The sequence below is a fragment of the Amblyomma americanum genome, chromosome 8, assembly GCF_052857255.1.
Source record: "Amblyomma americanum isolate KBUSLIRL-KWMA chromosome 8, ASM5285725v1, whole genome shotgun sequence".
NCBI lineage: Eukaryota > Metazoa > Arthropoda > Arachnida > Ixodida > Ixodidae > Amblyomma > Amblyomma americanum.
Genome location: NC_135504.1, coordinates 60,432,561 through 60,457,759, shown reverse-complemented (window position 1 = coordinate 60,457,759; position 25,199 = coordinate 60,432,561). Strand labels below are relative to the sequence as shown.

The 25,199-nt window shown below is 42.6% G+C and overlaps 2 protein-coding genes across 2 annotated transcripts in view; one reads left to right on the top strand and one right to left on the bottom strand.

Moving 5' to 3' along the window:
- The window catches only part of LOC144102418 (sodium-coupled monocarboxylate transporter 2-like), a 639,582-nt gene that overhangs the window by 531,853 nt on the left and 82,530 nt on the right, over nucleotides 1-25,199 (bottom strand). The gene's annotated exons all lie outside the window — the stretch shown is intronic.
- The window catches only part of LOC144101513 (sodium-coupled monocarboxylate transporter 1-like), a 97,676-nt gene that overhangs the window by 32,822 nt on the left and 39,655 nt on the right, over nucleotides 1-25,199 (top strand). The window contains exons 8-14 of the mRNA XM_077634687.1: nucleotides 3,841-3,929; nucleotides 7,756-7,865; nucleotides 9,259-9,326; nucleotides 10,366-10,452; nucleotides 11,367-11,539; nucleotides 12,421-12,524; nucleotides 16,260-16,357. Of these exons, the coding sequence (XP_077490813.1) occupies nucleotides 3,841-3,929; nucleotides 7,756-7,865; nucleotides 9,259-9,326; nucleotides 10,366-10,452; nucleotides 11,367-11,539; nucleotides 12,421-12,524; nucleotides 16,260-16,357 (729 nt within the window). The remainder of the gene's footprint in view (nucleotides 1-3,840; nucleotides 3,930-7,755; nucleotides 7,866-9,258; nucleotides 9,327-10,365; nucleotides 10,453-11,366; nucleotides 11,540-12,420; nucleotides 12,525-16,259; nucleotides 16,358-25,199) is intronic.

Genomic DNA, 25,199 nt, shown 5'->3' with positions numbered 1-25,199 from the left:
CCGCAAACACCTGTGATCCGGTTGCACGGGGTGAACTCTAGCCATGAGTACTATCGTGCCGGGACGCATATCAACAAACAGCGAAGTACAACCTTTGTCCATAAAGTACCAAGACTGATTTATTTTCTTCTCTAGAAATGATTCCCCAAAACAAATGTTGTTGTGTATGTGTAATGCCACCTTTTCGGGCTAACCTGCGCTATTTATGTTAATTGTTATGGCAGCCGCTAGATGGCGCTACATGTAGAAAAATACGTTCTGATTAGTCGTCTGCGCATTCTACATTCAGCGAATCTGGGAAGATGGACGTCCACCTCGAACAGCGTGTACACATAAATTCTGTGTGAAGCTTGGCAAGACAGCCATACAGACGCATGAGCTCCTTTGTGACGCTTACGGCAACGAAACATTATCGCGGGCGCGAGTTTTCGAGTGGCACAAGAGGTTCATTTCGGGGAGAACGTCGGTGGAAGACGACACAAGGCAGGGGAGCTCTTCAACCTCACGGAATGAAAACAACGTGGCTTGGATCAGGGAAATCGTACAGCAAGACCGCATCACTACGGTCCGCATGCTATCAGATGCTCTTGACATTAGTAAGACAGCATGCCGCCAAATTTTGCGTGAGAACTTGGGGAAACGAAAGCTGAATGCCAGATTTGGGCCGCAATCCCTCACACCGGACCAGAAAGACACGCGGCCTTCAGTGAGCGCTAATATTGTCTCCGAGGCAGAGAATGATGCTGCATCCGTTGACAGCATCGTGCCTGAAGAAGAAACATGGTGTTTTCAAACTGATCCTCAGACAAAGAGGCAGAGTGCCGAATGGCGGTCTACAAGCTCTACGACGTCGATAAACGTGAGGCGACAGAAGGCCAAAACAAAGACGATGCTGATAGATTTGTTTCCGATGCCAGAGGTTCCATACACCATGAGTTTGTTCCACAAGGGCAGATGGGAAATCAGGAGTTTTATATCCGCGTGCTCCAACAAATGCGTGGTGCACTGCGACGCCATCTCCCTGACTTATGGACATCTGGACAATGGAGCCTTCTCCACGATGAAACAAGGTCGCACACTGCTCTCAGCGTGACAAAATTTCTAGCCAAGCACAGCCTCTTTCGCCTTGGCCTCTCCGCCTCCCCTGGGTGCACCCTCTGCAATGGCCCAGCGGAGGCAGCCCAGCATCTCCTATGTGAGTGCATTGCCTTAGTGCCCGCATGGACAATCATGGAGGCGCGTTATCGCTCCTTGGGCATCCCCTGCTGTTCAGTGGATCACCTTCTCTTCCCCGGCGGCCACCATCCTGCCAAGGCCTTCCGGCACCTCCTCTCCTTCCTGGAGGCCACCGGCCTCCCTGGCGGCCTCTAGGCCTGAGGGGGCAGCACATGTCAACTGGCATGATCATTGCGGCTGCGCGCCTACCCTCTCCTTTCAATCTTCTCCGCCCCCCCCCCCAGCACCTCCTTCTATGACACGATGGCAGTGGACGTGGAGGCTAGCCCTTCAGTAGAGAAGCCCGTGTCTTCCCATTTTCCATTCTTCCTGCATCCACAGAAGAAGCAGCACAGCATCACTGTACTTCCCCATCCGCCATGGTCGCCTCACCTCTCCCTATGCGATTTTTTCCTGTTTCCTCGTGTGAAGAGAGCCCTAAAATGTCGCTGGATGGGGAGAGTGGAGGCCATTAAAGACGCCACAACAAAGGAGCTGACAGCTCTGCCAAAAGAAGTGTTTTCTAACTGTTTCCTAGACCTCCAGAAGCGTTGGAAGCTGTGTATAGACTGCAAGGGAGACTATTTCGAAGGGGCGCTGCACAAATTAATTAAATGTTAAACGCATTTTTTTTAATAGACTCAGTCTCGGAACTTTACGGACAAAGGTTGTATGTGACAGTTGTGAAAGAAGCCAAGGCACCGGGCCGGGTCACGTTTGTACCCATCCTTGTCCGGCGGTTGGTTTCGAGCCAGCCACCTCCCACCGCCGAGGCCCCAGCTACTAGGCCACCCGTCGGCTCACACTGTCTCTCCCATTTGCCTTTGTTCTGATATTATTGGCGGGCTCTCTCTCTCAGAACTTTGCCACCTGCCAACCCTGGCAAGTGGCAAGTGCGCTGCCGACGACTACGATGGCGCTAAATAAGGAACGAGCTATCAAGAGCTAACGATCTGAAGCGACTCTATTCACGATTCAGGCCGCTCTCACCTGGACCACAACATGTGGAGCAAACCGATGCTTACAAATTTGAACAGTAAATAGTTCACAGAGATTTCAAAACAGAAAGCGCTGCGAACAGATTACAAGAAAAACAACTGCGAGAACACAAATATATATCTTTTGAGGTTTCACTATCTTCACCTTTACCAAAGATCGATCTACTTGACTGCCGAGGCTGTCAGATTTCCGCAGTTTTCATGTGGGTGTTCAATCCCTTTTATTCATTTCTTTTCTTTTTGCATGTTTGTGCGTGCGCACCTGATGCACGTTCTTCGTACGATTTACGGAAAAGAGCAAGAACTGAACTGTCTCTAATAACGCTTCGTTTGAACCTTTTTCTTCTTGGTGTTCATTATCTTGAAACTTGCTTTGCAACGCCTCCGAGTTTGTACCAGACAATGCGTCATTTGACCGTTCTTGCGAATAGGAGTCCTCATAATCTGCGTAAGCCATCGTCTGTCATAAGAAGGCCTATGAAATGTGGAGTCTTGGCTCATGTATGCACATTTGGACGCGAACGAGAAGGAGGCACTCGGTTTTGAGAACCGGTGGTGTTTGCCTGGTAATACTCCAGATAGGGGTGATAAATATAATATGGTTATGATAAGTATTTGTTACAAGCATTCACAAGAAAATCGTGCGCACAAATTCCTACAACAAAATTTTCACAAGCAGCTTGCCCGTCTGTTTTCTTCGGAAGCATTAAAATTGCCTTCAACGTAGCGCTGAGGTCGGTTCATCGCACGTTCTAGGTGCATTATCTGGGTGAAAGCTGCAGTATTGCTTGACGTGTGCTCGAAAAGCTTACGGAGGAACATGGACAGGAAGACAGTGGAGGATGTAGAGCAGCGCCTGCTTATATTCTGAAGTTTCTAGATTGGCGATAATCAATGTGGCGTAAAACGAGCAGGAAAATTTGGTTATCTTAGAATTGAACGTTAGAGAACCAGAGAAAGAAAATGAAGCGTGTCGTTCACCTGATGTTCTGCTTTTCGTCGTCTTTGTTCTAAACCCAAGGCGGCGGACCCGCGCAGAAATAATGAAGGCAGGCTTCAAGTACGATCAGTTGGTGTCACGCAGATGCCACGCCCTGAGATGACTCCGAAAAAAATAAGAAGCTTCTGTATGTTTTTATTAATTGAGCTCATTTCTCTGGAAAAGTATTTCCGATATAACTTATAATAGAGCATTTTGTAAGCTAAGTGATCCCGTAAGTGCAACTTCAACTAAGGTCGACGCAGAACACCCGCAAATTAGAGTGTGTTATCGGATGCTTTGCTACACGTAACGTTTCTCTCCAGAGGAAACGACACTGCTACAAAGAAATTTAAGGCAGAGAGCAGGGCTAGTTGGTGTTTACATTAAGAGGACATAGTAGTAGCTCCAAAAACGGGGACGAAAGATTAGAAGAAAACACAAGCGCTGTATATCAACTGACTTTATTCCGTTATGCTATATACATGAACTTAGTACAGACAGTTGATGTATAGTTGATGTTTTATTCTCTCCTTTCGTCAGTTTTTTGCGCTATACCTTGTCCTCTAATTACTAAGGAATTGACCGAAATTGCCCGAATTATTCTTCCCCCGCTAACGTTTCACCTACTTCTCAATAATAATTCAGGTCGTTCCATACTACGTGAAAACCGAGCTAATAAACATACCTGGGCTTACTGGACTCTTCTTGGCTGGTGTTGTTTGTGCGGCAACGAGGTAAGTGGTTTGACTATAAAAAGGTGAAACTAAAGTCGCACACCGCGCATAGCAAAATAGGATCAAATGTACAACCTTGTGAAAAGAAATCAGTAAGCCACAGAAAACCTGTTTGAAAGTGTTTAGGCGTGAATACTCCGATCTAAAAGTCAAGATTCACTGCCACCACACTCAACTTCCTGCGTCTTCCCGTTGGCAGAACTTACGAGTGACAGAATGGATATTAAGTCGACGGCTTTAGGTGAGCAATTGAAAATTATTAGTCCGAGAACATATTATGGCTCATTGGCAACGACACCTGACATCACCATTGACCAGCAGCAGTTGTCCCCAAAATCCAAGATGACGTGACTATGACAGAGAAAAATAAAATATTTTCAGAAGGTACAGGGTATTGAATCCAGGACTTTGGGATTGCGAGGCGAGCACATTTCTTGGTGTACAAAAGTGAACCCAGTATATTCATTGCCTTATGACTGCATGCTAATGAGTAGGTGTGTAATTAGAAAGGGAGGAAAATATATAAAAATAAATAATAATAGAAAGGAAATGAGGCTTTAAAATAGTTTCGCATTCAAAGCACGTAAGTACTCTTAGTGCCCTCTGTAACTTTTGACGCGAAATCCACTTTCGTACAGCCCAGAAAATGAACCGTACAGAAAAATTCTCTTTGTCCTGCTGTATGAAATTAAAAAAAAATCTTCACTTTGACATGAATATTTCCTAAGATAAGCTTGCGGCCTGCTAGACGGAGGTACAAAGAACTCGTTTCCTTTTTTTTTGTACACAGGCATCATGTTGGCAAATATATAATTAGAAAAGAATGCTCACTATTGAGAGCAGGCAGCAGGAAGCATCAATATCTTGACATAGTTCTCACGAGGGCCATTTTGCCTGGGGCAGCCGCAATGAAACCTTCTTCAGCGCACTGTGAAGAATAAGTGAGGTTGTCATCGTCAAACCTACATCGATCCCATATATGTGCGGCAAGGTTATATAGGGTTGACATTCCGAATGAAACCTACCCATTTGGGTATCGTGAGGATGGATTATGCGTAGTGCCCTTGTGCTCGCCTTCGTCACTCCCTGTAGCGCCGTTCCACTGGAAAAAGTAAATGGGGGTGCCAGCAGTAAAAAAAACTATTTAGAACAAAATGTACCTGTTAACGCAAAACCGCTGCTGCCTTGGCGTGGCAGAAAATCTGGCATGCCTGTGTCCCGCCAGCAACGGACTTCCATTGGCTTCTTGAGGTCCGATCTAGTCAGCCCTTACAGAACTGGTCTAGAATCTTTATAGACAAACCCTAGAGAACAGTCTATAGGCAATACAAAACCTATAGATAGTCTATTGACAATGGATAGATTTACGGCCGTACACTTTTAGTAGACTTTTACAGACAGATTGTAGATTATGAATGGACAAAAATAAATATCTGTAGCAAAGAAATGGAGTCTATAAGACGTCTATAGACTGTCTTTTTTTATTATTCGAGAAGTGTGCCAATTATGCCTCATGGCACACTTCTCGAATAAAAAAAAAAGACAGTCTATAGACGTCTTATAGACTCCATTTCTTTGCTACAGATATTTATTTTTGTCCATTCATAGTCTACAATCTGTCTGTAAAATTCTACTAAAAGTGTATGGCCGTAAATCTATCGATTGTCAATAGACTATCTATAGGTTTTGTATTGCCTATAGACTGTTCTCTAGGGTTTGTCTATAAAGATTCTGTAGACTTTAAGAGTCTATAGCCTGTCTAAAGAAATATTTATAAGGTAAATGTGGTCTTGTGTGTACAAAACCCTGACATGCAAAGTTGAGGCTTCCAAAACAACACTCCGGTCAGTTTGCAATTTGTCATTGGTCGTGGCGAGAATGAACAAGCCTGTAGGTCTGCGTTCCACTATGATCGGTGCTGTGCAATCTTCATGACGGTAAACTGATGTTTTTGTAACGATCATGCAGGAAAAACCTTGCAAGCTATAGTAGTAGTAAGCAAGCCATTCGCCCATCGTAGATTTTCAATTTGATGTTTTTGTAACGATCATGCAGAAAAAACCTTGCAAGCTATAGTAGTAGTAAGCAAGCCATTCGCCCTTCGTAGATTTTCAAGCGGCCGGATTGGAGCTGAAAAATCCTGCATACCTGCATCGGAAAATAAATCGTCTCCGGTTGTCTGCTTGACTGCAGATTTAATAATACAAATGTTAATCATACAAAGGAATAGGTTCAGAAAGTGCTTATTGGTCTGCCGACACGAAACTTTATACGGTCAAAAATGAGTCCTCTCCTTTCCGATCAGTTGTTTCTAAGGCGTTGACACGGTTAACTTCCGATTGATCAAGACCACTAGTAAAAAACTTGAATGATTCCGCTGTGCTTTCCTTGGTTTCGGTTAATGTTGGCTTCTTTCTATTCCTTGGTGGGGAGAGAAGAACTAATTAACCGTCATACCCCATGTCAATATCCTCAGATACCTGGTCGCTGCATGACAGCCGATTCCACGTTTATGTAGACTCAATGCAAGAAAACAATCGACAATCCGAAATGATAATCCAGTACAAGAACGCCGTTGGTCGCAGATTGGCTGTGGCAGGGCTAATCAAGCCTGCTTTGTCTGTACCCAGATGTGCAAAGTATTATGTTCCTTACCTGATTTGTTGCAAGCACGTGAGAGGCGAGAGAATTAACCTGACAGAAGCACTGAAAACTTGCTTTATGCGTGAAAGAATAAACATATTTTGGCACTGGCAGTCATGTGAGAAATAACCAAGCAGAGGTGTAAGATCTACTGAGCTACTTGTAGACTCCCCACATCTGTCCAGTATGGGATCCAATCGCCAGCATGCATAGGCTATAAACCTCGGGCAAGCATAGTAACCCCTGCTGGCAGCCAACGCTACCAAAACGTAGATATAGCTTGGCCAAACACTATCACACTGCTGTTCACCACATCGATTGAGATACCAGCTGTCTCATCGCCTCAAAACACTGCGTGTCATCACGCCCACTTCTGAATATGTCCAGATTATAAAAAGAACGCAATTTTAGTTGGGTCGCAGGGTAAACTTTCCAAAATACGTGTACCTTCATTACGCCATTATTGCCGTATATATGCAATGAGTACCACTCTTCTTCTCGACTTGTATTGTGAACGTAGTTGCCAGATTGGGTGCCAAATCATTTAGGCTTTCCGTTTTCTGTTTCATTTTGCCAGTGTCCGTTTTTCAACCCCCTCATTCCTGTTTCCCTACAATGCACGGCAAAAACGGCTGCGCATATTATGTCATAATATAGCGGGGTTAAGAAAACGGGCGACAATAGCAACACCAAAATATATTTTTCGGATATATTTAGACTTCTATTACCTTTCGTACAGACTTCCCACTCATGGCCTCTCGGTTAAAAGTCACACTCCTGCAAATATGATGCGCGAAAATAACAAAGCCTGTACAGGATTAAAATTAAAGTAGTTATTACTAAGGCTCACATCCTATCGTCAACGTTCATCAATGAGGGTTATTGGTAAGAGGGGTCCCCTTGATACAATATGAGAACTTGTGCAGTAAACCATGTAACACAATATCCGATTTTCGAGTAATTTTACAGCAAGTCTCCTGCATCTCTAGTCTTCAACCAGATTTTTTTTTATTTTTCCAAGTACAAATTCACCACTGACATCTCCGCGCGTCTACTTTGGCGTAGTCAGAGTTGAGAACGTCTTTGTCATTTCTTGATATGGTCAACTTCCCAGCATTACATGATTGCAAACACAGCAGTGCAATCGCAACAGTGATATCTGTATTCTCTTCCTTTCTTGCAGCACAGTGTCTTCAACAGTTAATTCCCAAGCAACAATCGTGTATGTTGATGTCATCGCTCACGTATACCCTAAGGCTGATGAGCAAGTGTTGTTGATTACTCGTTGCGCTGGTGAGTTTATTACTCATTCTTGCTCTTCATATTTAAAACGAATCCATTTAATGATGAGAGCGTTTTGCACTAAGGATATATACCTGGGGAGATTCACGTGGCTATGAGTGAGAAAAGAGGAGCCGATACGATAAAAGAAAAATTATTCACTGTTTACTGCACTTGAAATATCAGTTAGGTGCAATCATTTATATGGAGCCTACTACACTTCGATATAAACCTTACTGTTGATGTAAACAATAGTGTCTGTGCTGCGTTTTCAAAGACACACTTCAACCATGCACACAAAAACAGCGCTCAGTGTTTCTTTGTCGCTGACATCTCTTGCGGTAATTCAATATTTAGGCACTCTTACGAGGCTTTGAAACAACTTTTTAATGCTTCTATAATTCGGAAATAATGTTCTGAAGAATTAAACGCGTTGTGAACAATCACTTTTCATTTTACTAATCTTTTAGCCATTTCATTTAACTTCGAACGAACAGACACATAGATAGAAGAATTCTGCACCAAGGCCATGGTAAGAAGTGAGTACTTACAAAGGCATGCACGTGGACTTAAAAAATTAATAAGCAAATCCTCCACCATGTGGCTTTGGTATGAAGACAGGCGCAGTGATATTTATAAACACTGGGTTCCGCGTATCAGTATATGTCGCTGATCGTACAATGAAATGACACATGTAATACTGTCACCTTCTTCTGATCGAAGTTACCACAACGTAAAAAAGCAAGAACAGTGCCTGGAACTATTTTAAAAAATCCAGTCTCAGCCATAAATACCCGCGAAGAGAGATCGTAGTAGAACCTTTACCCTCTGGCAAAAAATTACAGCCTTCAATGGAAGCTATACACCTAAGACAGCGTTGGTGAAAGGACAACAAGGTGTCTATTCGGCTGTTAGCTAAATAGAGTAAATCCAGCTTTTGGGCTGTTAGGTAAATACAGATCGTTGAAAAAAAGCACATTAAAGGTGCGGCACTCATAAAGCATCGCTGCCCACGAGAAAGGAGGTTCCTCAAAGCCGGCAACACCTGGTTGTCTACGCAATACAAGTGAGACCCAGAACAGGAGTCTCCGCGTCTCCTCGATCTTCCATCTCACCCTTGTCAGAGTTCTGCGCGGTATATTAAATACTGTCGCTGCTAAAGCAAGACAAAAATTAAACTTCCGGCTATGCATCTTACTAATTGCTATAAAATACTCCAAAATAAAGCAACAAATACCTATTCAGCAGTTTCTGAGCTGAAATGTTCCTCTGAGTACAACTGGCGCAAAACGGCTGACTTATTTCTGTGAAAATGTTGCAATTGAATGTTGGGCTATTCTGACATTATTTTCGTGCTGTTGCTTGCATGGAAACTATATAAAGCATTGCACCGCTCTTTTTTTAGCCCTGCTTTTAGGTTTAACCACGACAATTTACAGCACACTGGTGGTGTACATGGCATCCTTAACAAGGGTAAGTGGCCCGCATTTTGACAGCCTTTAGTGTTTTAAATTCTACTCATTCTTCTTATATCCCTCTTTAGGTTTAAAACACATTTACAGAATGCTTCAAGTGTGTAGAGTTAATCTTACAGTCTTCCTTTTCGAGACACCTTGTTGTCATAACAGCTACCCGCCTGACGGCTTTCCACGTCAAGGAAAGAGCACCAGTGTCCATACGCTGTGCGCAGGAGACTTGGCCGACTCGGCGGTCACCGTATTTAGGAATGGATTATGGCAGAAATCTGGGCAAGCTGGTACATATTTAGAAGCGGTTTTATACAGCGAAACATACAAGACGAGAACACACAAGACACAAGACAATAAGCGTGGTTCCAGTCCTTTTTTGTCTTGTCTGTTGCGCTGTGTAAAACCGCTTCTTTTAAGAATGCAGGTGCAGCAAGCCTCCGCAGCGATGTGTTCATGCGTGCTTTGATAATTTCACCAGTGAATTCTTCACTGCCTGTACTTTCAAATCACTATGCCGAACTAGCTTTTCAATTACTGCAATAATTATTGAAAAACAATAACAACACTACGCAAATATTCGAAGCACTATTTGTTGTCTTCCTTGGCTCTGATTGGATGATCAAGCTCAACCTTTCACAGTGCTGCAAATAATCTGGAAGATGAACTATAAGAGGTGAATCGAGCAAACAGACTATTCAAAAAATAAATCCGCCTCAGCAAATGTTTGCCCTAAGAGTGCAGAGAAGGTATTCAACGACTGATGTAGAGAAAAACTACCCGAGTCAGAGTTACCCAGCGCAGTAACCATGAGCCAATAGAATTTCTCACACCCGATTTTACATTAATTGGCGCCACGTTTAGTTCCTGGTGTAAAAAAATTTGGACACCTCATATCCTCACCCAAAAATCTAATTCATTATTTTTCCGCTTACCTCCCCTCACATTTCGCGTGTTTTAACTCGTACTGCTGCCATCTAGTTTGCTGCTTGGCTGCCAGCTATCCTTTCCAAGTGGAGCCTAAAGTTTTCTGGTGGTTATTTCAGATGTTACTAATGGTTTACTCTGCAATCACGGGACCATACGTAGGTCTGTGCATCCTGGCAGTGTTATTTCCGTCAGTCCATTCTAAGGTGAGTCCTGATTATTAGTTTACTTCAAGTCCCTACAAACAATGATATGTAGCAGTAGTTAGCAGAGCTTCTTCCGAAGTTACCAAAGGGTCATCAATAAAGTGAGCATCTTTGTGCGGGATAGGACTCTAAAACTGTAACAAATCAAACGAAAAGATTCTTCTCATTTAAAGCACTTCGGTGGAGCGCTGTTTATGAGGATTGGTTTTCGTCATAATTTTATTTTTAAGAACATTCGTTGTGCTTTTACCGTGGGCATCAAGTCAGAGGCTTTGCGCGAGAAAATAAAACAGCGTTTTTATGCTTGCTATCTCGTAAGGTTTCCAGATCTCCGATATAATTAGATTTAAAAACAATTTCGTGCTTGCTAATGCAGGTAGGATCCTCAATAAACTGTGCTGTTTTGGTTTCGTCTTTTCTCGGTACTTAATTTTCAGGAAGTCTAATTCAGCTAGAATTTGAAACACATGGCTTCATAAAATATGTCACGTTTTCTTCAATCCACTGCGTGTGATGTTTAATTCAACATACCGAGTTGCTCACAGCCGTTCTTACCAATGAGCTGGAACGCCCGTAGGCTAGAACACGTTTCTGGAATTCGCAAGGTTCGAAAAAATTGTAAGTGAGCTTCGAAGGAACCTATTTTTCTTGTGAAGTAAAATATTCAGAATTCGCAATCGAGTAGTGTGCTGGCAACGATACGTGCACCTTTAAGCAAACAAATAAATTCTTTTTTTTTTTCACTCTACATTTTATCGCGAATATGCAATACGAGCACAAACATTTTTATGAAGGAGGGAAGGATCTGTAAACGCGACGCCGGAAACCAAATCTTTTCTTGAAGTCTAATGCCTGTGGTTCGAAATAAATCTCATAAGCCTCAAACGTGAGTTTTAATCCACTCTCTCACGCAGGGCGCTGGTATTGCGACACTGATCACAACTGTGTATCAGGTGTGTCATGTTGCAGAAATAATTACAAGCGGAAGAAAACCACCCAGGGTCCCTGTGTCAGTCGACTACTGCCCTAGAAATCTAGACAGTGCTGTCTCAAAAGCTAACACAACATTTTCTACGCCAGTCACGAGGTAAGGAAACACCGACCGTAAAGCTTAGTATGTTCCTTTCATTGATACTCCAAAAGAAACTTAATATCAGCAGTAAGGTGAGAAGTTGGGCCAGTTGAATTTCATTCATAGTGAAATGTACACACATAAAAAAAGGAATAACGCCGATCAAAAAGCAGTTGCTAAAAGATGTTAAGTAAGCTTGAAAAGAACAAGGACCAAAGGAAGAGAGAGGCAGGACACGACACGAGCGCTTTTTTTTGCAATTAAAGCTTTATTGGAAAGAACACAAAATATATGCCCACCTCGTAAAAAGATTCCCAAAGGGATAGCACCATGCTATTATCAGCACTACGCGAAAAATTTCATCAAATTTGTGAGAAACAATTATGATTGCTCAGGATCACTGTTCGGAATCATCTGAGCGGCCTTGGTAAAGATGTTCAGCGGTTTGAACATGGCACAAAAGTTTGCGTGCAAAATCTGTGTGTTTAAGGAGGCATGGAAGAAATATGCGAGCATAATGGTTTCGAGAGCTGAGATGCACGTTTATTTCAATGTAACGATGGCGTCGTTGCCATCTGCTAAGCTGTTTCATAAAGTGGGTAGTATCTTTTATCAGTCTCTGCAAAGGGACCTGTTGCCACCAGTGAGGCTCTTCGTGCTCTATCTGTTGTTGTAAAAATAAGTTATCGCTCAGGCGCTGGCACAGTGACCCTGCTTTGGGATATCTAGTAACTTGACATTCGTTACGTGCGCGACACTAAAAAAGAATATTTTTTTTAAAGTTGCGACGCTTAGCTTCTTCATTACGGAACATCTCTTTTCTCCTTGGTTAAAAGGAAACGAAGGTTAATTTTCGCTCAGTTAACGCCAAGGTTGAATGTTCAATCTGTTTTCAGGTCGGAAGAGACGTTCTTCATGTTCCGGCTGTCTTACCTTTGGAGCAGCTTCTTTTCTGTATTTGCAACTGTTCTCATCGCCCTGGTGATAAGTGCCGTCACAGGTAATAACTCCTGCACATCTTAGGCTGCCTGCCTTTAAATTGGCCAGCTCGATTTCTATTTTTTTAAAATCAGGTCGCTAGCTCACCGAATGGAATCACTCCAAGTAGCAGAAAAACGCGCTGCAAGTGTTTACATACTAATTACCGTGCTTCAGAAATGCACTCTTTCCTTTCTTTTTCTGAAACTTTTCAGCCTCATTCCTTACCATATCGGTATACGCTTCATGACTCATTTCTCTCTCCTGCTAAGGCTAATGTTCGCCGCTAATGGGTTAACGCGGAAGCAGGCATTAGTCCCGTATTAGCATTGCAGTTCATAATACTTGCAGTTTTCATTTACAGTCACGACGCTGCGTAAGCTCTTTTTTTTTTCTTCTAGGTCTGAGGATTAGGATGCACTGATTCACATGGTTTGGAAAGCGGATGTAAACAACAGGTTTATGTCAAAGGAGGAAATAGTGCCTATTGTCTTCGCAAGAATACTAATTTGATCAAATGACGTCTTTGCGACGCGTCCAATTACCCCACATATTTAGCGGCAATGCTGAAAAATCTCCTGGAGACGGTGCCCTTGCATTAGTGACCACGTCCTCTTGTCTACGGCCTCTACTGTACAACCAGATTTTTTTTATTTAGACGATTGTATTGTGCGGTGCATAATTAATCACTACTACTTTACAGCTAGGGTTATTTGCTTTCTGTTTATTGCAAGAAATAGGCTCTGATGTTTCCTAATTGTCATTTTGTAGTGTGTTAAATACAGATTGTTTGGTTTAGCTCCACTTTGGTAGGCTTGAACACTGGAAATCCTACCGACAGTCCTTTTACTTTCTCAAATATTTCTCCGCCAAAACCTTAGCCAAAAGCATCTTGCTACAAGTAGTATGGCAAAGCGAGTGGGAAAGAGGCTAATTGTTTAACATGTATGAGCGTCAGATATCCGTCGCCGGCAAACACCCAATCTAGATGGTTCGCGCTTCTGGAGATGGCCGCCAGAATCCTCCACTACCGCTGCGTTATGCCTGCTTTTGTGAAACGAAAAAAATTAAAATAAAAATGCTCAAAGCTGACATAACGTATATTTATCTGAGTTTTGACATAAGTTTATTAATCAGATAAATGACGGAAGCCAACAGTACCGAAACCAAGAAGCATAGGGGATGTTTTTTTTTCTTTTTGGCATTTTTATCACTGGGAGATTAAACGCAGAAGAAAAATATCCACATGCCGCCGGTGGGATCCGAGCTCACGACCTCTTAATTTCTAGGTTTCGATGACCGTTGTCTTCGATCAATTAGGTCTACCATAAAGTACCGGAAAGCTGATGCGCCATGTTATCTGTGTGTCCGAAAGCACTGCTTACTGAGTGGAGGAATCAGTCACTGAGCTTGGGCAAGGACGCTAGCGTGAGGGTGAGAAAGCCACTAAAAATTATGCAGCATGATATGACGCTGTTAAAATGAAGACTTTGAGCAAAGAAAGAGTGGAAACTAACTACAGTGTACTGCGCAATGTAAGCTTTTAAATTTACGTATGCAAAAATTGCCTGCATCATTTCAGGCATGTAAGGCGATGTTTGGCTCCCGTTAAAAATGAATGGCATCACTTTCTGCGTCTCCCTAAAGAGGTCTTCCAACGTCGTACACGTAGACATGCGGGAAGCGGATTATTTGTCAGGCGTGTATGTGCATTCTAGAAGGTGCCCGTTTACGTACGATGATCATCTGCTAGCTGTCCTTTCATCCAGTGCGAATTGCTCAAGGAAATTTTTGATTTTGCTTCCCGCGAAACGTAACATTTTGCAGTCGCGGAAACCAACACCGCAAATTAAGCTTTACATATATCGATCGAGTGTTTTGACCTAAAGTATTCTGCAGTTCTTAAAAAGAGGCTTCTTGAGTTACAAGAGAGTTTTCTTCCACATAACAATGACAGCGGTGTAGCGCATCGGAAAACAGCTAAGACGTGCTAACAGTAGGCTGGCTAACTAATAATGAGTAGCTAACTTTCAACTATTACTGTTAGTCATCTTCATTGAGATATGTGTAGTCCATCGTAAGTAATATCGATATCAGTCTTTAGAATTTCTAAAACGCGGTTACCCACGGCGCGGTAGCACAACAAAGTCTGGCTAAATCCCGCCAAAACACATGCACTTTCGACAAGCTTGCAGGCAAAGCAACCCCTCCAGTGTAACTGACTCGTCGAAAGCGCCAAAACATCACTAAAAGTTAACTACTGAATATTATCTAACCATTGTACTAGTTACCACGCCTTAGCTGTATTCTGATGCGCTATACCGGTGACAATGCTAAGCAAAAAAAAAGTTTAGGTCATTCAGTTGAACTGATGCGGAGGGAATTCAATATCATCCTTCTTTCAGAACCCGCCGCGGTGGCTCAGTGGTTAGGGCGCTCGACTACTGATCCGGTGTTCCCGGGTTCGAACCCGACCGCGGCGGCTGCGTTTTTATGGAGGAAAAACGCTAAGGCGCCCGTGTGCTGTGCGATGTCAGTGCACGTTAAAGATCCCCAGGTGGTCGAAATTATTCCGGAGCCCTCTACTACGGCACCTCTTTCTTCCTTTCTTCTTTCAATCCCTCCTTTATCCCTTGCGTTACGGCGCGGTTCAGGTGTCCAACGATATATGAGACAGATACTGCGCCATTTCCTTTCCCCAAGAAAAAACCAATTATTATTATTATTTCAGACTTCAGTCAGCTCTAATTCAATTCCAGTCATGTGTTAATTGTCATTCACTCCCCTATTTCTCTTAATTGTGATTCCATTCGAATTTCAAATACGCAACTATGCAATATGTGTCACATTCATAGAAGGCCGCATGTAATCATATCACGGCCGGTGCAGAAGCGCTGCGTTTAAGTGACTACGCACCACTTGCACTGGCAGGTGGCTGTTTCAAATAAACCCAACGGCGGGGCTTGCGGGATCCTGGTTGTTCTTCCTGACCAATGCCAGAATGATTAAGTCCCGCGAGTTTCATTCATGCACAGACAGTTCTTCGGGGGGCTGTATATTTTGCACGAAGGCCTCCATTTCTCTGCGTAATTTACTTCCTTGTCATTTTCATTTTTCTTTGTCTTTTTTCGTCCGGTGTCTCCCGCCTCTAACCTACAAGAGGAGAGAGAGATGGTTAACAGGTGACAGGTGGAGAGGGGCAAATCCCCTAAACACCTCATAGCAGGTGCAGGCCTCACACGGACGCCGCTGACACCGCCGGATAGTTTTCGCGTTTGTGGCCCTCCTAATGCTCCTAAAGCGCTCTTCTTACGCGGTCTACTTTTAAAATCTGCAAAACAGCTTAGGTGAAACACCCAGTATTAGAATAAACTTCAAAGAATTGCACCGCTCTTCGGTCTGAAAGTTCTCTGACAGAGCATTTTTCAGCGGCACGTCACGTCTGTGTATAACACGACAACTACATGAGGCGTGAAATCGAACAACTAGAAATATTTTAGCTTCTTTAAGAAAACTGCCTAATTAAAAAATGATACCGATGGTAATAAAAAAATAAGTTATATTTTACACCCAGCATCCTCGTAACAAACCAAAATCGCTCACTTATGCCACAGTTGGTTCCCACATTCCAGGTTCCTACACAAATCAAATCTGACATACATTTTCAGTGCTCTTCAGCGCTTTACATAGTGAAATGTACAGAACAAGCAGCGGAGATACTAGGCGTTTATTACTTTTTTTTCTACATTTGTCGCAGGAGAGATGCGAACTAAAGTAAGCCAACCAGGGCTTTCCAGCGACGCTCTTCAGCGATTATGGCGGAAAGGACGGCAGCAGCCTTGTGACGAACGTGATGTGAGTAAAAGTCTTAGGTTTCTCGCAGAAATAATATTAATAATAACTTCTTTATTTCCATCAGTGATGGAGGGACTGCGAGTAAAAGTCGCTTTAGAGGCAAGCGACTTGACTAGAGCCCGCAGCCTCCTTTACAAGGCAAACAGCGATTGAGACCACATGTGAAATTTGCACAAAAAATAAACGCAAAAACACAAATTACCTGAAAAACGCTCTTCAATTATTTAAGAAAGATTGAGTGACAAAGTGTAGACGTAAAGATCGTACATCAGTTATATAAATATCAAGACTTGATTCAAAAAAAAATTTAAAAATGTTGGTAGTGTGTATGATATCTTTTGTGTAGAATAATTGGCACGCGGAGTGACTACCTTCCACTGTTCCGTACACCTTGTGATGTAAGAATGTGTGTTCCTTGTGAGATTAGATAACTCATGAAGAAACTGTAAATTCCCTTTTACCTCCCGTTTGAAAGCTTGACTTAACTTGTAATGATAAAGGTTAAACACGGGTATTATATTTGCTTTCGGAAATAAGTCTGATGTGTGGGCATTGTAAGGCATGTTAAATAGTACTCGCAAAAACTTTTTCTGAAGTATATGTATCTTTTCTAGATTCGTACGTGATGTGGTACCCCACACGAGCTGACAGTAATAAAGTGTAGAGAAAAATAGGGTGTTATAAACAAGAACCTTGATTCTGTAAAGTAGTAGTGGTCTCAGCCGCACCATCATGCCAACTACAGGAGATAATTTGCCCAATATCGTTTCTATGCGCATGTCCCAAAGCATATTCTGTGTGAAAATAACTCCAAGTATTTTAAAATTATCTACAATTTCTATGTTTACATCGTCATAGACAAGGTTGACGGAACTGATTATTTGCTTAGATTTGGGCCTAAGGATTATTGCTTTTGTATTGTTTATATTGATTTGTAGGCAGTTTTGTTTTGACCATAAATGAAGAATTTTCAGAACAGTGTTAGCTTTATTCTCGCGGCTACTAATGTCAGGTGATGAAAAAAATATACTCGCATCGTCTGAGTACATTACGTATTTCGCATCTTTATAGATATTTACTAAGTCATTTATATATACAATAAACAGGAACGGGCCAAGAATACTACCCTGAGGAACGCCGCTGGTGATATGTTTCAAATTTGAGCGGCTATTGTTTACATCAACGTATTGATAGCGATTATCAAGATACGATTTTATAAGGCTTCCACAGGGCCCTCGAATACCGTAGATTTCAAGCTTATCAAGTAGAACCGAATGAAGGATGCAATCAAATGCTTTAGTAAAATCAATATAAATACCAAGGACAATGTTCTTAATTTCAAATTACGATAAAATAAATTCTTTTTGATGAAGTAGTGCTAATTCTGTAGACCGTCGTTTTCTAAATCCAAACTGGGCTGGAGAAATTAGGCTATGTTTGTCAAAAAACTTCGAAACCTCCATTAGTATTAGTTTCTCTAGTCCCTTCAAAAAAACAGGTAATATAGAAATGGGTCTGTAATTTTTAGTATCATTAACGTCACCTTTCTTGAACAATACCGACACTCTGGCTATTTGCATCCGTTTAGGAAAGATAGCGCTTGACAAGGACAGGTTAAAAATGTAGGTAATGTACGGGGAAATGATATCAAGCACATACTTGATAGGGCGAACCTGCATGCCTTCTGCATCGCAACTTGATCTATTTTTTAGTGAAAGGAAAACTGATGTCACCTCGTGCTCAGTAAAGGGGTGAAGTAAGAGTGAAGATGAATTTCTGTTTGGTATAAATTCACTAATATCAGACTAAGCACTACCGCCAGAAATGTTTACAAGGTAATCATTAAAAACATTTGCAAGAGCACTTCCTGATACTTCGTTTCCACCAAGTATTAGAGTTTGTATTCGCGGAGCTGATTTTCGACGATTTAAGACATCATTTAACTTTCTCCATAAGGTATCAGGTTTGTTCAAACAACCCTCGAATTCTGCATGAAAATAGGACTTCCTATGCAATTTTAGTTCCTTATTTAGCTTGCTTCTATATGACTTGTATTCCTTTAATGTACTTGGATGCTTAGTCTCGACGAACTTGTGATAGAGTGAATTTTTATAAAGAATTCGTTTTAGCAATTCGGGGGTTATCCATGTCTTCCGTAATTTTTTACCAAGCCTGAGTTTTTTTTTTCTGGAAAATGGTTCTTATATATTTGAGAGACTTCATCAATAAGCTTGCCGTACGCGATTTCAACGTTATCTATTTCTAAAATTTGTTTAAGGTCGCACCGTAGAAGTTCGTCTCTGAAGCTATCTAGACGTGTTTGAGTAATATTTTGACATAGGATATACTCATGCTTCCTGTTCTTTCTAAAGTTGTGTTTTCTTATAAAGAGAAATACTGGAAGGCGATCACCAAGATCGTGTGACATCAGCCCGGCAGTAGCATGTTCAGTGTTAGCATTCGTAATGAGCAAGTTCAACAATGTTTTACTTTCGGATGTAATCCTGGTTGGCGTACGAATTAAACTTTCATAACCACTTGAAGCTAAAATATTTAACGTAGTCTTTTGTGGTATAGAAGGGGTCAGCATGTCGATATTAAAATCACCAGCGGACACCAAGTAATTGCTATTTTCTGCAGTAAAAGACCGCAGCTGTTCATAAAAAGAAAGGAACTGAAGAGCATTTCCATTTGGAGGCCTGTAGCAAACAAAAAATATGTACTCATTCGCACGAACTGTTACGGTTTCAAAATCTTCGCAACAAACACAAAAGTCGGGAAGCAATTCACAACTTACATGTTCTTTCAACAACAGCAAAACACCACCGCCACGGCGGTTTGTTCGGTTCACACAAAACGATTGATAATGTCTAAACTTAGGCACGTCACGACCATCTCTGCACCAAGTTTCACTGAGCATTACAGCATCAAACAAAGAATGTAAACTATTGATAAAGTCATCTATATCTCTTTCTTTGTTATAGAGCGAACGGACATTAAGGTGAAGACACTTCAATGAACCAGCATGTTGATTTGAGACAAGATTATCTACCTCATGCGGAAAGAAAGGACTATCAGTAGCCATCTTTAAGCGGAAAAGATCAACTTCAGTACGCTCACAAAGAGCAGGCTCAGGAAGGAAGGTCTGATCTGTGACGCACTACGATCACAGAATCGCCCTCGGTCTTTCGCAGCAAGATCTTTCCATTCCTGTGCCACGCGAATTTGTACCCGTTTACTTTCGCCCAGTCTTTAGCCTCTCGAAGCAGTTGCCGGTTGTAACTGGTCATGTTTTCCTCAAAGAACACCTTGGATTTCTTTTCCCTCAGCTTCGAGCGGCTGTCCAGCCATAGGTCTCGAACAGATTGCCTGAGATACCTCACAATTATACCAGGAGTGCGGCCGGCTTTGCATGGAAGGCGGTGAATGGCAGTGACATCGGTTTCACTAAGTACATGGACCTCAATCAATGTGGCAAGAGAATTAACTTTCTCAAGCAAATTTTTGTTGTCAGCTGCACTAACACCGTGAATTTCTAGGTTTAACTTGCGGTTTCTTCATTCCAGCTCATTTAGATCCGCCTCTAACTTCTTTCTCGCATCGTCACTAGCGTGGGAGCTTTGTTCACAAGGTGTTCAAGCCTTTTTCCGGATTTCTTTCCTGTCCTTTTCTTGCACAGCCAATCGTGCCAACATCTCGTCATACTTATCAGACATTAGTTGTACCGACCGCTCAATGCTTGGCACAGTCTCTCTGAGCGGCAACAACTCATCCAACTTTTGACTTATGTTCGCTAAAAGCGACCTTATATCCGTTAGTTCATCAGCTGACGACTTCCCGCTTGAGCCTTCACTATCCTTTCCTGCAACTCTGCATGCAGAGCAAGTCCACATTTGTTTAGCCGATTCAAATTTTTTCGTATATTGTTTATCCGATAAGCCAGCACATGTCCCAATGTGAAAAAGCCCCTTACATTCGCCACATGACGCAGACATTTTATCTGAGCTAACAGTTTCATTGCATGAGCAACAGATGTCTACAGTTGCCATTAGAACAGGACACAGAAACACAGGGAAGCAGACTCGAGTGGCAGCAGCGGTAGAGTAGACAACACGAAGTGAACTAAAGAGCGAATGTTACAAGGCGTGGACTAACCTGCGTAGAACAGGGGAAAGTAAGCCAATGTGCCAGGGTCGCTACCGCTGTTGCCAAAGTGTCGTCTTCCACGTCGGCGGCTTTTATAGCGAGGAATCGGGACGGCAGTGGCACCCGGTGGCAGAAATCGTCGACGCTATCAGCTGTAGATAGCAGCCAGGCTGAAGAACCCTTGTTTCTTTGCTTTGTTTCTTTGCTTTTGCAGGATCCAAGCGAAACGCTGTGTACAGAAAGTGATCAAATCACTCACGTAGAATCTGCGAGCTTCGCCATGGCGGAAAGACACAGCAGCGTTTGAAATAAAATTCTGCACCAAGTCGAACGTGTCTCAGTCACTATGTCTGTTTGGCGCGTGCCAAAGAAGTTTTCTTTTCTTATGTTAAGCATACCACTACCCTTGCCAGAGTAAAAAGTAAAAACAAAATGAGAAACACTATGCCTTATTGTTGGAGTCACTGCATAGATTGTTGTGAGTACAGTGAATGTCCGTCAGAATAGACTACATTGTTCACTTAAAACGACACTAAATGCATTTTTCAAAGCAGACAGATTACCCTTCGTGAAACTGCCAGCGTTTTCTCTGTGCCAAATGATGACTGCGCTTCCGTGGAATTCGTAAATGAAATCTCTGATTCGCTACGTCTATTACACCATAGAAACTCCGACGGTATATGGTCACTTTAACAACGTCATCGCTCCGGACAATGAGAGAAAAACCTTATATCGATCATCCAATCGCAAAACACGAATAAGAACCGCATTTATTTTGCCGCTGACTACAAAAGTCTTAGTTTAAATATTTATTAAGAAAACGCGCCACCCTAGTGTTTGCTGTGAGGGCTATTTTAAAAACTTGGATGATAAGAAAGGCATTCAGCCTAGCGCTATCAGACGTGTTTTTAGCGCAAAAACAATAAAATGCACGGCCTTAAGGAGAGTGGACACTGCGATTGTAGGACTGGAACTGAATTTTCTTGCACACTACAGGCATTTGTCCACACAAGTCGGCGATGGTGACATCGAGAGCATGTTTTCGGCTCTGGAAGAGGACGACAAGCACCGGAAGCGACAGAAAAAGGAAAAAGATTACATCACTAGGAACTCACATTCAGTTCTTCACATCTGTAGTGTCTGCCTGTGTATACTCTTTCTTTTTTCCGGAGTGAGAAAGCCGTTATAGTGAGTTGTCAATTTTATTAAGGATACAAAAAGCTTCAAAATTTTCCTTGGCTCTTCCCAGTGCTACATTAGCATAACACACATATACAAAAAATTCGGCGGGTGAACTGCGGACAGCCTTTTTCTTTTCCTCTTTGTCTTGCATCCGCAGTGGTGGCTCAGTGGTTATGGCTCTCGGCTGCTCCCCGAAAGACGCGGGTTCGATCCCAGCCCCGGCGGTCGCATTTCGGTGGAGGCGGAACTCTAGACGCGCATGCACTTTGCAATGACAGTGCATGGTAAAAAAACCCCAGGTAGTTGAAATTTCTGGAGCCCTCCACTACGGCATCTCTCATAGCCTGCAGTCGCTCTGCCACGTTAGAATCTCATAAACAAAATCATTCTATCCCGCTCAGCACACTCACAAGTTACGGGCCCTTCGGTTGCCAGGGGCAACCCTCGTCCGTGCTCAACACAATGCGCCTCTTTCAAGCCCGTGCGAACGCAAGCAGACACACTTCACGTGCTTATCGCAGCGGGTGGCTGCATTTGAGCCTTGCTGACGGCGCGTAAAAATTTGTCATACATGACAATATGAGCGCGGTGTTCCGTGGTAAATGCATGCGGTCTCCTCGTTGACATAAAAAAACGGTGTGCGGCGCCTGGAATTTGGAGGAAAAGTGACACACTATCTTAAGTCAGATAAGTAGATTGTCTAAGGATACAAGATTTAGAATACATTAGTCCGGTACTAATTTCTGGTATTATGGCATCCATGTGGTAGACGTATTTTTCTCTTTGTTGGTTCTTAGCGAGTAATAGAAAAGATACCTGGCCACTCAATTTTTTGCAAATGAAATTATTTTCTTTTAAAGCTAGTCTATAGATAGTCTATAGATATTTATAGACTCTATTGTCTTCCTACAGATATTTACTTTTGTCTGTTCACAGTCTATAGACTGCATATCGACAAAAGTCTACTAAAACCGTATAGCCATAAATCTATAGATTGTCTATAGACTGTCTTTAGGATTTGTATTGCCTACATACTATTCTCTAGCGTCCATTTATAGACAGTCTAAAGACTTTATAGACAAAAGTGAATAGGCAGGCTGTAGACTACTAAAGAAATTTCTACAGCGGAATTACCGAGCATTGTTTCCTAAACAATCTATTCTGCGTTCCTCAAAGAGGCGACCGAACTGTGCAGCTTCCATTAACGCATTTTAATGGGGCTAAATTCTGAGTCGACTGCAAATGCCCATGCTCTAATAGTCACTGAAGACCAAGGACGAGATGCTGGGTTAATATTATGAAAGCTACAGTTCGCCGTCTGTGTGCTTTATGTTGTCGCTTGTTTGTTAAACTGCAGCAAAAATATTTCTCACACTGCGTCTAGGGGCTGATTGCATGATGATCAAGAGCGTTTTTTCTCTATGGCACCAATATTTGAAACCACCGCCACCAAAGTATAGAGTCTGAAAACGCAGCGTGGAACTTGTGGCAAACAGTGCTTCATAAGCAGTGTTGTAGGCGTTACCGAAAAAACGTAACTAAATACGTTACTCGTTACGCTAAGAAAAAAGGAACGCGTTACCGCCCTGCGTTATCTACATAAAAAAGTAACGCGTTACCGTTACCGAAAAAATGTACCGCACGTTACTTTGCCGTTAGTCCATGGCCATAAATTTTATTTAGTGCGTCTTCGCACTAAGAACTCACGATAACAATTTCATAAAGCTCATATTTCACATAGAACTTCTAGCCCAAACAACGATTTTATGTGAAATCCTATTTAAGAAAATTACTTTGCACAAAGGTGCAGGAGCTTAGCAATGTTATAGGGGCCTGTAAAGTTGCCTGTAGAGTTACATGCGATGGATTCTAACTCTGTGGCACATGGTGAAGCCATTTTATGAATGTGACATTAAACACAATATGACACTTCATCATCAATTCTAACTTCACAAAGAAAACATCGCTGAAGTCTCAACAAATTTACAGTAATTCTGAAAAAATATGATGTTCCAAAATGCTCGGCACGCTTCCACTCTGTAGAGAGTTGTGTGTGTGAGCGATTCGGGAACAGGAGGTAGGTGAAGGCAAGTGAGTGAATGCGTGTTCGTGCACATGTTTCGTGCTTTATGGTTATTCTGTCTTTTTTTTTAGTTGGGTGCGTCATCAAGGGCAGGTGTCTTCTGGCATGTATGCGAGCCGGAAAAAAAAGTCATCGAGAGCACCTGTTTGTTCATTTGCAGCATCACTTTAGGTGCTCTGCGCTTTTTTTTCTGAAAACAGGGGGGTGGGGGGGGGGGGGGGGGGGGAAAGCGGAGTAGGGGGAAATTGAAACAAAAAGTAACTAGTAACGTGACACATAATGTTACCGAAAAATGTTCACGCAAATACGTTACCCGCTACACTTCCCAAATGGTAACGAGTACGTTACTAAGTAACCGAAAAAAGTAACGCGTTACCGGTAACGCCGTTACCTGTAACGCGGTACCGCCAACACTGTTCATAAGTTAACACGCTTTGTATTACTTTTCATGCAAACCTCTCGGCCATGGCACCCTACATAGTTGTAAAAACCCATCTTCTTTTTCTCGTGCATGTTTCTTCGTGTGAGAGAACTCTACCTTGCGCACGCAGATATGATCGCTCTACGCAAAATTCAATCCAGCAGGTTCATTCTGACGCTTGATATAACCAAGAAATTTTCGCTTTATGAGCTTGCTCGCAGAATTCCTGCGCTCGTTCTGTACGTGCACCGGCTCCTCGAAGTTCCTGGATCTTTACATGATGTTCTCAAGCTCGGATCGTTGATGGTACGCACAAATTTTGCAAGTTTTATTTGTGTTAGTTGAGCTGTCAGAAACATTCGAGCTAAACTGCTGAGATCGTATATATGTCACCGTAATTATTTTCCAGACATTATAAGCTAATTCGGGGCTGCACTTTATTTTTTAACGCGAAATCAGGCAATTACCGGTGTACGCATTACGTCATCGAGGTACCGGGGGTCTGGTGCCGAGCGCAGGATCAGCAGGGCTCGAGCAGTTTTAGTGTCGTCCTATGCTGAGCGGTCGAAGCGCAGGGCTTCTCATGTCGCCATATACGTATGCAAATTTACAACACAACGAATATCACGCTTGAACCGGAACTTTGACCGTTACCTTCAAAACGAATTTCGGTCATTTATTCACCAAAGTTAACTAAGCAGCCACGAGTGGCGACCATGTCTGAGCATGATTTTCGATGCGTGTGTCAACTCAAAAGCGCAAGCCACTGGGATCTCAATGTAATACAGTGAAGGCGAATCTGTGTCCTGCTCGATAGAATGATCGTTGAGCGAAGGAGTGCTACGTCGCACAACCGACCATGTCCTTTGGGTAAAAACTTTGGCAAAAGCAGCGACAAAATGGGAACGATGTAAGCTAGGCAGAACCCGGCTGGCTACACTGTGCGTGGGGAGTAAGAGAAAGAGAAAGAAAGGCAGACTGAAAGAGAAGAGGAACGAAAGTCGAGAACA